The sequence below is a fragment of the Opisthocomus hoazin genome, chromosome 24 (genome assembly GCF_030867145.1).
Source record: "Opisthocomus hoazin isolate bOpiHoa1 chromosome 24, bOpiHoa1.hap1, whole genome shotgun sequence".
NCBI classification, from domain to species: Eukaryota; Metazoa; Chordata; class Aves; order Opisthocomiformes; family Opisthocomidae; genus Opisthocomus; species Opisthocomus hoazin.
In genome coordinates, this window is record NC_134437.1 from 2,523,192 (window position 1) to 2,538,340 (window position 15,149).

The window sequence follows — 15,149 nt, forward strand, 5'->3', positions numbered from 1 at the left end:
GGTGTGCAGGGGAAGGTCTCTGTCTCCATCTCTGGGCTCCAGCCAGCTTTCTGGGGCCCTGGTGACCCTTCTCGTCCCTCACTCAAAAGCCCTGTAAACCCCCAGGGCTAACCTCCATCTGAATACTGCCGCCTGGCCCTCCTTTGCCTCTGGTGCCGCAGGACCTTGCTGGGCTGGGCAGTGGGTGTCCATTGGACCCAAGCAGCAAATGTCCTGCTGCTTTCAAATACAAGAGGACGCTGGTGGCGGGTCCAAGGAGCGAGCTGTGCCTGGGCACAGGATGTAGCCCAGGAGCAGAGGGGCAGGGGGAGATGCGTGGACTCGGCAAACCCAGCTCACCTGGCCTGGCATGCTCAGCCTGCGAATGGACAAGCCCTGAGTGCTCCAGAGCATGGGGTCTGTTCATGGCCCCACCTGCACTGACCTCTCCTCTCCCTCTGCAGGGCTCGAGGGTGACAAGAAGTCCATCATGTAAGTGCTGAGATCCTCCTGGGCAGGGGCTTCCTGGGGCTTATGACCACACAGCCAGGCTGTGCTGGGGTACATCCTCAGCTGGGGCGGTGTGAGTCATGGCTGCCAATCCCACCTGCCTGCCCCAGGAAGGTCTTCTCTGAGCTGTTAGCTCAGGACAGATGTGAGGGACAGCCCAAGTAGGTGATCCTCTCCTGGCTTTCCCGAAGAAAGAGGAGGCAGTGGAGCTGTGGCCCCAGCTGGGCCTCTCTGGGAGGAATGGGGCTTCTCATCGTGGGGCGGGGGGGGGGGGGGATGTCTGTGCTGCTGCACTAACATGGCCTCTCTTGCCCTTTATCATTGCAGAAAATTTGAATTTAACCCCAAAGATGGGATCGACAACCCTGCCTTGTCACTGGCTGAGGACACAGGTAAATACCCCTATCTCCCCAGGGCATCCCTGTGTCAGCACAGGGTTCTGGCAGCTGGGCATTGCTGGAGTCCTGGGCTCTCTCATGCCAGGGAGCTGTGGGGACGTAGACACGTAAAGCAGCAGGGATAGGGAGAACCCAGCCCAGGATGGAATAGAGAACTTATGTTAGGATTCCTGCGGGGCCCTGCTCACGGGCTGTGTCCCCGCGCAGATGGTGAAGACGTGGGGGAGCCCCGCTTCTACCTCCTGAGCAAGGGCAGCGCGGAGAACTTCGGATTCTGCCTCCACGAGGAGCTGGGCTGCCGAGGCCACATCATCCGGCAGGTTGAGCTAGGGGGGCTGGCGCAGCGCAGGGGGCTACAGGATGGGGACCGGCTCCTCCAGGTCAATGGCCACTTCGTGGACCACATGGACCACTGCAGGGTAAGCTGGGAGTACTCGAGGGCTGTGGGAACACCCAGGTCTTCCCCAGCCAGGGGCACAGAGGGTGTGGGACCCCGCTACCCCCTGGGGCCCTGATCCCACAAGCTGCGGTTGGAGGGGCACCCTGCCCAGGGTTCACAGCCTGGGTGCTTCCAGGTGGTGCAGAAGATCAAGGCCAGCGGGAACCAGGTCTTACTGGCAGTGCTAGACGGCGACTCCTACGAAGCAGCCAAAGCCCTGGGCAGGGACCTGTCCCAGATGCTGCCGAGTGACATCCGCCCACGCCTCTGCCACATCACGCGGGACAAAAGCGGTTTTGGATTCAGTGTGTCGGGTCCGGAAGGTAAAGTGGGCAGTGGGATGCCAGCACTGCAAGCCTCCCTGCTGCAGCACTCTGCTCACCCCAGACTGCCTCTTGTTCTTCTTGCAGGCATGAAGGGCATCTTCCAGCTGTCGGTGCAGCAGGACGGGCCAGCCGAGAAAGCAGGGGTGCCTCCAGGCTCCTGGCTCCTAGAGCTGAACGGGGCCAGCGTGAGGAGCTACTCGCACATGCAGCTTACCAGAAAGGTACATGCTGCTGGTGTGGGTGGGTGGTGGACTGGCAACGTCACTGAGCACCCTGCATTTCCCATCCAGCTTAAGCAGAGCGGCAGCAAGGTGACGCTGCTGGTGGCATCCAGTGCCGTGGAGGAGTTTTACAGCCTGCGGGGCATGCAGGTCACGGCTGTCTTGGCAGACACCTCCTGGCTCCCCTTCAAGGTCCGGGAGCTGCACATGATGAAGGGTCCAGCTGGCTACGGGTTTCTGCTCAAGGAGGATGACTGCAGCTCAGGTGCCACAGGTGAGGGGGCTGAGGGGGCAGTCCGTACCTGAGCAAGGCATGTCTGAGGGTCAGGAATAGCTGCAAGCACTGAGCCTACCTGCACTCGAAGGTCAGCGGTGCCAGTTCCTCTCTGGCTGAGTGCCTCTGTGAGCATCTCCCCTTCCTCCCTCTGTCCCACTGCGACAGGCCAGTTCCTGTGGGAAGTGGATGCAGGGCTGCCAGCTGAGCAGGCAGGGATGAAGGAAGGGGACCGTCTCCTGGCTGTGAATGGTGAGAGCATCGAGGGGCTGGACCATCAGCAAACAGTGCTCAAGATCCGTGCCCATGATGACCGGGTAACGCTGCTGGTCATCGACCCTGCTGGCGATGAGTTCTACCAGTCGGTAGGTTTTGGGGTCCTAGCATGGTCCTGCCCTGGCTGGGACCCCTGTGGTGCTGCAAGGCTGGATGACAGGATGGGTGTCTTGCCTCCAGGCCTGCAGAGTGAGGTCCTCTCTGGGGGACCTGGGTTGCCATGGAGCACCAGTAGCTGTGCAGCTGTCTCTCTGCTTCTCTTCCAGATCGGGCTGTCCCCTCTGCTGTTCTTTGAGGACAGTGACTCTGCCTCAGGCTCCCACACGCCCTCCCTGCCCTCTCCCAGTGGCTCCCCTGGACTCTGTCACACTGAGGTGGGGCGAAAGGGACCTGGCTTCTGGCTGGTGGCTGCTGCCAACAGTATAGGGATCACACAGGTAACTCCTCTTGCCTGGCCCTTGCTGCAGTGCTGCTCACAGCCCAGCACCGCTCTGAGTCCTGGCACCCTCCTGCCCTGCCTGTCCTAATATTTCCCTGACACCTGCGATGCTGGCAGGAGGGGGCTGCGTGGTCTCCTGGCCACAAGGGCCAGGCAGAACGATCCCTCCAACTTGCCCGTGGGGCGAGGGTGGAGTATGGTGAGGTGGGTGGATGTGTGACGCTCCTGCTGTGACCCCGCAGAGCCCGCGCCAGGAGGAGTGGAGGAGGCTGCACCAGGCATTCTAGTAGCCCAGGCGCACCCTGCCTCCAGACAGGCTCCTCTGCACAGCGCCTCGACCCCAGCCACATCCGGCCCATCGGTGCCCCTCGCTTGGCTCCCCAGAGAGCACAGTGCTGCTCAGCATGGCTGTTGCATGCACAGCTGCTGTGTCTCCATGCCTGCGATGGGGCTTGCAGCATCACAGCTGCCAGAGACTCATCTCCACTGACCGAGGCTGGCTTCAAGCTTTTATTAACCATGGTGGTTGCTTCTTGTAACCTGAAGACAGACCTGTGTCTTTGCCCGCCCAGCTGCCTTCAGGGGCATCTAGGGACATTGCACTGAAGCCCTTGCCCAGCTCCAGGCTCTGGGAGCTTTCAGGAGAGCCAAGGCATTGCCTTCCATGCCATGACCCAGGGGACTGGTGAGCCTGGGGCTTGGCTCAGCCCAGGGCTGGCCTTTGGGGAAAAGGGAGTGGTGGAGGCACTGGAGGAACCCCCCCACCTCTCAGCCTGTGGTCTCAGGTCTGCTCCTGCATGGACATCTCTCTTGTACTCCTCCTGTCATCCTCCCTGTGAACCCGTGGGCTGTCAGTGTCTGCCGTCCATCACAGCACTGTTCCTGCGTCACCCATTTGGACTGTGATTAAAGGACAAAACCACTCTACTGTTCCTGTGGGTAATGTTATGAAGAGGACTGTGACTCAGCAGTGCAACTGAGGGCCAGACTGATCCTATCTTCTCTCACCTAGCCCGGGGCAGCTGGGGTGGTGGGCTGATAGGGAGGTAGGGGCTGAGAGCCTGTCCCATCCTGGGAGCCCCAGGGCACTATATCTCCAGGACGGTTGAGGCCGAACTCCTGTAGGCTCTCCTTGTCCTCCGCAGCGATGGTTGTTCCTACCTCTTCCCAGTGCTGGCTGGCCTCTGCCATCTTGGCCAGTACAAGGTCCAGGCTGCCCTGGTGGGAAAGAGGACAGCGAGGAGGGAGGACTGCACTGTCAGGGGGGAGTCACCCACAGCCATGTCCCCACTCACATGGAGGATCTTATACTCCCTCTCCATGGCATTGAGCCTGCCCTGCAGCTGAGTGACGGTCCTGTCCCTCTCTGCTAGTGCCTGGGTGGCAGCCTCCTGGGTTTGCTGGCTCTCCCAGAGCCTGGTGGCTGTGGGGTGTGGGGACAGAGGCAGGGGACACTGAGCACATGGACACAGGAGCCTGGCACTGCGTGACCAGTGCACGGGAGGGTGCAGGCAGTGTGTGCCACAGCCCCTGCCCAATCTCCTTCATCCCCAGCATGGCAGAGGGCTCTGGGACAGGGGTGGGATCACAGCATCCCCTTTTCAGTCAGCGTCTGCCAAGGTTGCGGATGCACTGGGAACAGGGTCAGGCTTTGCCTTCAGCTGCTGCCATGCTGACAGCACAGGGCAAATGACTTCAGTCTCCCCTTGCCCCCCCAAGTGCGCTTTGCTGCCCTGGAGCGAACCCCATCCCCACCCACTGGTGAGGAGTAAGTATGCTGGGGGGCCATACCAAGCTGCTCCTGCAGGCTCTTCACCTTCATCTCCAAGTACTGGCTGTGGGCTGCTGTCTGCTTCTGCAGGTCTTGGTATTGCCGGGTCATTTCTGGGAGCCAGGGAAGGGAGAAGGTTACAAACGTGAAGGTGACTACAGGAGGGAAAGCAGGCGGTCCCTGTGCTCAGATCCCAGCACCTGTGACCAGGCAGGGGCTCCAGCAAAGCCTGACCCGAGGGCTCCCCTTGCAGGGTGACGCATCAGGAGCAGCAGTGCCTGCACCCTCTCCTAGCCTAGCAGGGCTGTGACTAATGCTGGGGGGGTGGGAGCCCTGGAGGGAAAGTTTTACCTCTCTGTTGAGCGTGGGAGAGTGAAAATGAGCATGGAGTTTTGCATGTGGCAAAGACCACAAACCTCTGGCTGAGGTTTTACCTCTGCTAAAGTCAGCCCCTTCTTGAGTACTAACGGAAATAGCAAGGCAATGACTTCTGCAGGCAGGGAAGTCTCTGCCTCTGTGGTTGCCTCTGCCTGTGCAGAGTGCAGGCATCTGGGTGTGCAACAAGTCCGTGTCCAGAGCCTTAGCCTGCTGACAGCACGGGAGGGAGCAGGGCTAGCCAACAGCAGGGTGGTTTGGGGCAGAGTGGTCAAGGCCGAAGGGAGAGATGGGGTAAGTTTGGCTGGCTTCCTGCAACAGCACCAAGGTGTGGGGTCCCTGCGTCTGTCCCACTGTCCCCTCCCATCTCTGCCTTCGCTTTCATGAATGTCTTGCTTGTCTTCCCGTGCCTGCTCCAGGTCGCACAGCCTCTGCCTGAGCCCTGCATTGTCAGCTTTTGCCTGCCAGGTCATGTGCCTCCAGGGAACTGCAAGCCAGAGATGCATAGGACTGCCATGAACCCACCTCCTGACAGGTGACCCACACCACGACCCTGGCCTGAGCACAGGCAGTCAAAGGGCACCATCCAAACCATACTGGGTGGCTATTCCCTGCCCAGTACCTTCTTGATGCCTTGGCCCAGCAGTGACTTATTCCCAGCCTTTTTCTGCTCCCAAACCCAGGGACGTGTGGACACCTCCTCAGCCTATGACTGGCCTCAAGCCCTGCCTGAACCAGAGTGAATCTCATAGTAAGAACCCCCTTTTACTTCAGCCCAGCACTGTGCTAGGTAAGGATTTCCAGGGGGGGTGCCCCACTGCAGCATCCGTACCACCTCCCATCTGCTTTCATCATTGCTCCTCTCTTTCTCTGCCATCTCAGCAGCCTTGCTGGCCTCTGTAAGCAGCTGCTGGGCTGCACATCAGGGACTTGGGACAGCACAAGCAGCCCTTGGGGCTGGACCCCACATGCAAGGGAGTCTGTGTGCCATCCTCTGGCATGACTTGCTGCTGGGAAGGGCTAGTCCCTAGGAAGTACATGCAGGGCAGCAGGCACCCCTTGCTTGCCCCAGCCCCCAGGCTCCTCCTGACCTTACCCAGATGCTCTTTTGGCATGTTAACCTCCAGTGCTGCTTTCCTGTACTTCTCTTCAGCTTGGATTTCTGCAGCCAGAGGGAAGAAGGAAAGGAGAGAATCAAGAGCAGCTTTTTAAAGGGACTTGGCCCAGGGACACCAAGGGCTGTCAAATGGCCCAGGGGAAGCCTGCCTTGGGATGTTTGCCCCAGGAAAACTTGGCTGGGACACATCTCCAGCTCAGACACTGGCACCAGAGCAGTATTTGTTCAGACACCTGTCAGACACAGAGTCAAGGTGTAGCCGGTTTTACTTGAAGCAGCTGCCCTGGAGAGATGCACTCTCATTTGGGACTGAGGGCTGGGATTTTGCAGTGAAAATGGGGCAGTAGCCTCAGTGCATAAATGCTTGGGGACCCCTTCCAAAGCCCCACCCCAGAGGCTCTTTCAGCCTGGTACATGCTTCCATTTTCAGAGGCGTGTAGGAGAGGCTGGGGCCTGGCAGACCTGTTCTCTTTGACCTCCCCCACGGATCTTGCTGGGCTGGAGGATGCAGTGGGGTGCATGGTGCTTCAGGGAGGGCCCTGGACCCCCACCCACCTGCTGCATCTCATGAGGCATAACCATGCTGCTGCCCTGGCAGAGGGTGAGCAGGGCTGGGGGAGATGCGAGAACTGCAGCCAGGCTGTCCTGTGGAGCCCCCATGTAATTCTTTGCCCCGGTGCTCCCAGCTCCCGCTCCTGGCAGCCCCCATGATGCCTGCCCTTGCTGGGGCTGGGAAGCAGCAGGGGAGGGACAGGAGAGGCACATTCCTGCTGGCTGAAGGGAGACAAGACCCCAGGCTCATCTGCTACATCTCTCTTCTGCTGCTGCTTCACTCCTTTTCTCCCTTTGCTCTTTGGAAGCATCCTCCTGCAAAGCGATACCAGTACTTCCTCTCAGCTACTGGTGATCATGCACTGGACTTTTTAGGGGAGAAAGGGGATGCAGTGGGCCCCCCAGCACATGAAGGAAAGGGCCTCTCCTTCTCCAGCAAGCGAGACTGAGAGACAAGAAGCTGCTGTGCCTCCATGAGGATGGCTGTCCTGCCACTGCTTTCATCCACAGCCACACGTGATGTACACGGGCAGCCAGAGGCACCCAGCCGTCAGGCTGGAGGGAAGCAATTTCAAAACAACCAGCAAGATGCAGCTTTCCGTTGCAGCCGTGGCGAGTGACCACTGTGCTGAGCACAGCCCCAGCCCTGGCAGGGGCCGAGGGACAGAAGCAAATGGGAGCCCTGCAAAGGGGTGCTGGACTCCTCTTTCCCACAGGGAGGGAACAGTCCCAAGTAACACAACCTTTGCTTGAAGTCTCATACGTAAAAACAGCCGTGACTTAGAGTGAATCACGCCCAGAGAAGCAGATAGTTAGGAATGTAATTGCTCAAGCATGTTCCCTGATCTCTTTGGACTGGGGCCATGGTGATTTTTATATTTGGCTCCACAAAGTTGGTGTAACCCTCCCCAGCCCTCTTCCCAGGTACTTGTGGTATCCCAGAGCTGGCCAGGGCACCCTCCGGTGGTCAATCTGACTTGACTATTAGCCAGAATCTATTAGCATCTAATGGGAAAAGCCTCAGGAACACGGCCTCAATAAATGTTGACATATTTGAGGTCAATAGAATCCTTAGGAAAATTTGCCCAGGTAATTAAAGCCAGACAAGGCATTGCCTGTCCCAGAAATATTTACCAAGCTTTACCAAAGGCAGTAAAATCAAGACAGAGAGTTTTATAACCAATCTGTGCAGGGCTCCCTTGCTATATCTTGCGCTGCATGCTGCTTCGCGCTGTCCTGTTCATCTGATGCCTCAGCAAGCCATGTGCTATGCAGGAACTCATCATGAGCAATCATCACCCCAGAGGTCCCAGCTCCCGTGCAAGAGTGGGTGCATGGGTGCCACAGGGCAAGCAAAGGGGTGAGCTCTGTTGTGGGGTTCATCCCCAGTGTGGACCCCAGCTCCTCAGAGGCTGAGGCTGTGCTGTCCAGCACCCAGGCCTGAGCCCAGTCTGTGGGTGCTCACACTTCCTGAAGTGCAGCTGGCCAAAACTGCAGCACTCGCTGTTTTATTTTGTCTTCTTTCCTACCCGAAGCCTGTGCCGTGAGACTGACACTGAGCTGGACCAGCCTCAGCTGTTTTTTTCGCAAAAGAGTTGTTCTTCTGCCTGGGAAAGGAGGCTGAAAAGAGGATCTGAAGGCAGCGGAGAAACAGAACTGAGCTCACTTGCCAACCCATGTCGTCATTTTTGAAGGTTTGGTGGTGTCAGCTCCACCAAAAGATTGACCTACTCCCTCGTCCCCTTTTCTCTCCTTGTTCTTCTGCGTGCTTTCACCCTCCCTGGTCCTGACGTGCCTGGGGACTATTGGAGCCGGGCGGCAGGTAGCGGGGACAGCAGCTCCGGAGGGCTTTTCCTTCCGCTGCCTGTGCAGAGGGAGATGCCTCAGAGACACCGGTAGCCGCCCGCCGCCCGCACCGCAGCGCTGCCAGCTGTGCCCAGGCCCGGCCCCGCGCGGAAGGCGCTGGCTCAGCTCCCCGCAGCTGGCGTTGCTCCTCCCGGCGTCCACGGGAGAAGGCCGTGCGCCTGCAGCGGGACCGGCGCCCGGGCGCTGCCGCACCCCGCGCCCTCCGGCCCGCGTCCTGCACGCCGGGGGGGCTTGGGGCGGATTTCTCTGCGGCGGCGGCTGCCAGCCCTGCCGCCGAGCGCTCCCGCCCGGGGTGCTGTCCCCGCCGTGGGCCGGGCTCAGCCCCCTCCCCGCCCGCTGCCCGACGGCCGGCGTCTGCTTTCCCACGGCCGGGCGAGCGAAGCCCGTCAGTGCCAGGAAGTTTCGCCACCCCGGGGCGGAGGGCGGCGGGGCCCGGCAGCGTCAGCTGCCGCGGGGGACGAGGAGGGGGTAGAGGCCGTTCCCGGGGCCGCTTCCCCGTTTTCGGTCCGGGCACCGGCCATTCGAAGAAAGGGGAACCCGGCCGCTGGAAAGGGGAAACGATCCTGTTTTGCAACCTCCGAAACCGGCGCAGCGGGCCCGGGGGAGGGAACCGCGGGCGAACCGCCGCCGGGCCCGGGTCTGCCCCGCCGCGCTGGGCGTCCCGGGGGCAGCGGGACCAGGGCAGCGCGACCCGGGCGCCAGGCGCGGCCCTCGCCGTTCCCGTGGCAACCCCGCCCCGCCCCGCCCCGGCTACCCGTCCGCCCGCCCGCATCAAAGATGGCCGTCGCCCCCGCCCCTGCCGTGCGCCTGCCCCATGGCGGCGGGGCGGGGCCTCGCCGCCGGGCCGCCTCTCATTCGTCTCCCCCAGGGCAAAGGCGCCGGCCAATCGGCGCCGGCTCCTCCCCGGCGGAGGGGGCGGTACCGGGCGCGCGGTGGGGCGACCCACCAATCGGCGCACGGGGTGGCGATAGAGCCGGGTGCCCCCGCCGCTGCCACCGCCCGCGGCTCCCGCTGCTGCCGCCTAGCCCGGCCCGGCCCGGCCCGGCCCGCGGGAGCGCCCCCAGACCCGGTTGCCCTGCAGGGCCGCGGCCCGGTGCCGGACGGGGGCGACGGGCCGGGCGCGGGCGCGCTCGCCCCCCGCCCCCGCGCCGCCCTCATGTCGGCGCCGCTGAAGAAGGGCCCCGGGGGGCTGATCGGGCTGATGAAGGACGCCTTTCAGCCGCACCACCACCACCTGGGGCCGCACCAGCCTGGCGCCGTGGACAAGAAGATGGTGGAGAAGTGCTGGAAGCTCATGGACAAGGTGGGCCCGGCGGGGGCGTCAGGCCGCCCTGGGCAGGCGGGGAGGGCTGGGGCGGAAGCGGGCCCCGTGGGCTGAGGTGGGGCTTGCGCTGGGGGGGGCCAGCCTGAAGCCCTTGACCAGGTGGGGGGGGGGGTTAGGGCAGGGCGGAGAGGGCTGTGCGGGGTCGGGACAGGGCGGGGCTGGAGAGTTTGGGGCGGTGGGGTGGCTCTGGGGGCAGAGGGGGCTCTCTGGGTGGGGTGAGGCTGGAGCTGGAAGGTTTTGCAGGGTTGGCTGGGGGAGAGAGCGCGCTGTATGGCTGGGCGTGGGTGGGGGGCGAGAGCTGTATGGGCGGAGGATAGGGTGCAGCGCTTTGGGGGGAGGGGGAGCTGGTGGAGGGGCGTGCGGCGGAGGAGAGGCCAGAGGCAAGATGGGAGTGGGACGCAAAGGTTGGGAGTGGGACGCAAAGGTTGGGAGTGGCTGTGCGAGGGGTGAGCTGCGCACAGGACTGTGGGGGGAACAGGTTGGAGGAAGAGGGAAAGATTTGGGGTGGAGGATGCAGACCTGCTCGAGGGAGTCTGGGATTTGCACCATCGTATTCTTGTAGATGTGGGGGGAGAGGCTGGGAATGGGTGGGGCATGGTGGGGAGCTACAGGTGCATCCTGATGGTGTCAATAGCAGGTCCTACTTGTGCGTAACTGCACGAGGGAGGTCTCTAGGATTTGCTTCTCTGAAGGCGGGCCTCAGCCTGTGATAGAGCCTGGTATGTGGGTACTGGATGGTGAGGGTGAGCATCTGCTTTGTGGCAGTTCAGGTTATTCTTTTATGAAGGAAGAGGGAGGCATTATCGACCTCGGCACAAAGCCTTTTCCTTAAAACTAGGAGCCTGGTAAAAACTGAAAAAGTCTGGATAAAGTCCTCGTCTATAAATGCACATAGTTACACAAAGATAAGGAGTATGAAATCTAATGTTAAACAATAAAAGCCTGTGGTGTGGGAATTGGAAAGGCACTGCACTCTGGGGTCATTCAGAATCCCCTCTCCTCCACCTTTTAAAAGGCCAGGAAATGGCTATTGCCAGGGGCAGGACACCCTATCTTTTGGCTTGGTGGTGTGATGGGGTATGGCAGTTGATTTACTAGCCTGGCTAGGTGTGTTGGTAAATCCATTGTTTTAAGAAGTTCTGGTGAGTTGTTAGTGACTGCTAGTGTTATTTGTAGAATTACCCAGTAAGTGAGCGTAGGCATCCGGAAGCAGGCATAAAATAAAAATCTTCTAACATTTTTTCTGGGATTTTGATTGATCCTCTCATGTTATTACTGTTCAGCCCTGAGAATCAAGGCTAGGCTGGATATGTTGGAGTATAAAATGTGCAGTGCATTTTGTAATGCTGGGTTCAGGGCCCTAAAAGTAGTGCAGAGTAAGAGCACTGCCAAAGTTGCCTGCAGTCCTTGGGGAGTGTCACCTTGCCACCTTCTTACCCTCTGGGAGCAGATCAAGCAGGGCTGATGGGCCATAACCTCATCCAGTTGCCCTGTAGGCTTTGCATTTCAGCTTTTCTTTCTCTTTTCCCCGCATTGTTTATGTGTACAGTGTCTGAATCTCCTGCAGTAAATGCTAAAGCAGACAGAGTAGATGACTTTTTGTAAAGACAAATTAAATTATGTTCACGCCAAGAAATCACTTTGTGTTGGCTGGGTCAATGAAAGGCATGGTTTTTAGTTGGGCCTTGCTGTGCTTGTGATGAGCTTTGTTCACTTTCTACAGAGAGAGACTAGGATAAAGAAAAGTCTTCCGAGAAGTGCCAGTGGCTCTCTTACAAACATTGAGGGCAAGCATAAGTGCTAATGTAGGAAAGGTAGTTTGAGCATGGAAACGTAATCCTCTTAGAAACGAGTTTAACTTGCAGATACAACTTGTAAGAATGCACATCTTAATTCTTGTGTGTGTGATATAAATGTGAGCATCAACCTGTGTTTGACCTCATAACCTGGCCTGTTCAAAGGAGAAGTCAGGCCTGAAAAAAACCTTTGATTACCTTAGCATTTTGAATTGCAGTGGGATTTGGGAGGGCGGGGGGGTGGGGTGGGGTGTGTGTGTCCTTTCATAGCTTCAGATCTGCATAGCCAGTCCTTGGCTATATACCCTCTCCACCATGGTATCACTGATAGAAAAGCCAACGCTGATGTGCTTGTCACAAGATAAGTAAACTCTTTTAAACATGCACTGACTTTGTAGTTTTGCTCATAGGCAATGGCCGAAAGCTCTTAGGTGTAGGCTGAATTTTTAAAGTCTTAAAATGTTAGTCGTTCAGTCTGATTTGTGCACAAGGAAAGATTTGACTGTGAAAAGCCTTTCAGATTTCAGTTAGACTTTAGTTATACTGATGCACACTTATGAGAACACATATGAATTAAAAATCTTTTTAGTAGCATAGCAAATTGCCAGGCAAACACAGAGCTCGTGAAACTAGTGATGAGAAGGGCTAAATGAATGAAAGGTGTTGAAAATGAGTTAGTTTTCTAGGCCAAGTAAATGAAGCTACAGTGGCAAATAAAAAAAAACAAAACTCTGTGTGCATGTTTAATAGATGATGTGTTTGCCTTTCAGAAGTGTGTGCTGTATCTGTGTGCATACAGTACATTCACGGCCTGATTCGTTACTCTGCCTAATTAGCTGGTGTTGTCAAAGCATTTGTGCATCTCGGTTTTCAGATGTGACTGGTGAATTTCCTATGCGAGTTGATTCTTGTCTAAGTATTTTCCCCATAATGCTATCCATAAGCTTCCTGATGCATTCCTATCTTTCAGATTCTTTTGCCTGAAGTTCTAATTTTTGTCAGTACTAACTGTTCTTGCAGCTGCACGTGGTCACATATACTATCAACATAACACAGCCCTCTTCATCACTGCGCAGCAGGATGTTCACCTTCAGATGAATTATGTGACGTTTAGGCATTTATCTGCAGAATAGAAGTTAAATGTGTCTTTGGAAGCTGAACGTGTTGCCAGACGTTTTGTGAGCCTGCAAGCCTACAGTGACAAACAGCACTGTAAGCAACACAGCAATTTCCTTGCAGTGTATCGGACCTAGTGAAGTATACAGATTGGCTCAAGTGGGAGGAACTGCTGTTAATTTGTCTTTATCATGCTTGCTCATCTTACCACTGCCTTCAGCAAATAAAGCACTGCTTAGTATAAGAAAACATATGATGTATTGGCTGGTGAAAATAGTTTGTATTTTTTACACAAGAGGATGATGAATTGGTTCTTGAAAATGCGATCTGGCCAGCAGATAATGCAGACCACTTGAGTTCATTGCTGTGGATGCTATTTGAAGAATAGGTGGTGTAATCGTGAACTGCTCAGGATGAGGTGTAAGGGATGTAGCAGAAGAATGGTAGAGTACATGCAGTAAGTTATGGAGGAGGAAGAGGAGCTTTGAGATAAAGCTTCTCTGAACACTGTACTGATGCCATCCAGTTTCTAAAACTGATACAGAAAAATGCCACCATAGATCACCTTCACTGTGGGCAGAAGAGAGGCCAAACACAAATTCAGCAGGAGATAAGAGAAATTTGAGTAGGTTTTCTTTTGCTGTTGGCTTAAAATAAAATGGGATGTGGTTTCAAAAAAGAAGTTATTTAGATCTTAAAGGAAGGAAGGAACTATGGCTTTTCAGAATGGTGCTGGAAGGGAAAAACTGTTACTTGGCACTGTAGCACCTGGGGCTTGTCAGGCCTGGAACTCTGTTGCTCTGTCACCTGCTGAGGCGGGCAGGTGGGTACCATCTGTGCTGAGGACTTTCTGCCAGAAGAAGAAATGGAGCACTGTATCAATGGCTGCAGCAAACAGTGGTGCTGGTTTTTTTGTGGGTAGGGCTGGTGATGAGCAAGATGGGGAAGGTAATGAACCAGGAGGATGGGACGGACAGACAGGAAGCTGAGGGGGTCATTCTGGCTGTGTTGGAGGAAACAGCCTGCTAATGTGGCAGGTGGTGAGCCTGTCTTGAGGAGCCACAGTTTGTATAGGTTTGTGTCATCTGTTAAGCAGCACTCTCTGCCCTTCCTACAAACTCTGTGTTCTGTTAAATGAGTGGATTTGCTTAGTTACCTGATTCTTCCTGAATGCTGCTTCCTTGCTTCTACTAACACGTACCTAATCTAACAACATAACCTGACGGCAGTATTTAAGAGCTTGTGGTTCTTGGTGTGTTTCTCAGGTTATCTATATGCTGTGCCTGCGACAGCGCTCAGTATGTAGATTCACTGTTTTCCTATGCTGGTTACTCAGTTCCTTTGTTTGTTGAAGTCTAATGAAGCAGTGCTGATGAGAAATATATTAAATTCAGAGATCAGTGAAGGCAAGATGCAGAATCTTGAGGGAAAAGACTCCATTCCAGGCCTAGAGAAATCTGGATGAGACTTTTTTTTTTCCTTGAATGAGTAGATAACAGATTCCTCAAAACTGAGGGGGAGAAACTGTTTTTTGATTATTTTCTTCTCTTAAACTTGGAAAATGAAAGTCGATGAAGTCAATTTTGTCATTCTTCACAGGCCAACCTCTAGAATCTTTGTACTAATCTTGAAATGCTTTATTTGTATTTTTAAAAACCCAAAAATGTCCCCATAATAGGCTTATTCCTGAGAGAACAAAGCATAAGCCAGGTGAACTTGGAGGAGTTTGGATGGTAGTTTAAAAATGTGGATTGCTTGTGTTTGTTGCTGTCACACCTAAATGAAAATATTTGCTGCTTTTTGCTCAGTTTCCTTCCAAGTTGCTGGTCCCTATGGAAGGCAGGGTAGCTCACTGAGGGGTGGCTGTTCCAGGGCTGGGAACATTCCTTTTGCTGTTGTCACGATCCTACAAATGCACATGTAGAGAAACAAGAAAAATACAACTGGTTTTGTTGCTGCTGTGTTATAAATGACCAAGCTTGATAAAGGGGCAGCAGGTCCTAGTTATGTAGCTTTGTTTAAATGCTTATCTTAGATAATTTTGGTCTACTTGGTAAATAAAACAGCTCATTTGATAATAAAATCACAGCCATTTTGGCCTTTCTGTTAACTGTTTGAGATATCTTTGTGAGTCGCTTCTTGGGAAACATTTTATAAAGACTATGAGTGGTTTGCGGAACTTGCTTCTGCTTTGGGAACGCTTTTCTAATTGATACTGAAGTTTGTTACATTACTGAAACACGGTGGGTCTGCTGCTTCTATAGCCGGGTATTTTCGAGGGGTAACAGCTGAACTGTTTTCTGTTACAGATGACTGAGGGAAGTGCATACTCTGCTTGCTTAATATGGCTTCCTCATAAGAGCTGACTGT

The 15,149-nt window shown here is 55.7% G+C and overlaps 3 protein-coding genes across 3 annotated transcripts in view; 2 read left to right on the top strand and 1 right to left on the bottom strand.

The window, feature by feature from the left end:
• Nucleotides 1-309: 309 nt before the first annotated feature.
• On the top strand, nucleotides 310-3,779 carry NHERF4 (NHERF family PDZ scaffold protein 4). Its single transcript, XM_075442350.1, has 9 exons — nucleotides 310-471; nucleotides 817-881; nucleotides 1,095-1,306; nucleotides 1,463-1,649; nucleotides 1,737-1,873; nucleotides 1,943-2,147; nucleotides 2,316-2,512; nucleotides 2,690-2,860; nucleotides 3,105-3,779. Exons 1-9 carry the CDS (start codon nucleotides 392-394, stop codon nucleotides 3,147-3,149), a joined length of 1,299 nt encoding a protein of 432 aa, XP_075298465.1. The 5' UTR covers nucleotides 310-391; the 3' UTR covers nucleotides 3,150-3,779.
• A 91-nt stretch (nucleotides 3,780-3,870) lies between these two features.
• On the bottom strand, nucleotides 3,871-6,988 carry DRC12 (dynein regulatory complex subunit 12 homolog). Its single transcript, XM_075442424.1, has 6 exons — nucleotides 6,850-6,988; nucleotides 6,105-6,170; nucleotides 5,388-5,495; nucleotides 4,654-4,746; nucleotides 4,158-4,285; nucleotides 3,871-4,080 (listed from the first exon to the last, which is right to left on the bottom strand). Exons 1-6 carry the CDS (start codon nucleotides 6,986-6,988, stop codon nucleotides 3,871-3,873), a joined length of 744 nt encoding a protein of 247 aa, XP_075298539.1.
• A 2,663-nt stretch (nucleotides 6,989-9,651) lies between these two features.
• Nucleotides 9,652-15,149, top strand: part of CBL (Cbl proto-oncogene) — a 47,800-nt gene continuing 42,302 nt past the window's right edge. The window contains exon 1 of the mRNA XM_075442640.1: nucleotides 9,652-9,846. Coding sequence (XP_075298755.1) covers nucleotides 9,700-9,846 — 147 coding nt within the window. The 5' untranslated portion in view covers nucleotides 9,652-9,699. The remainder of the gene's footprint in view (nucleotides 9,847-15,149) is intronic.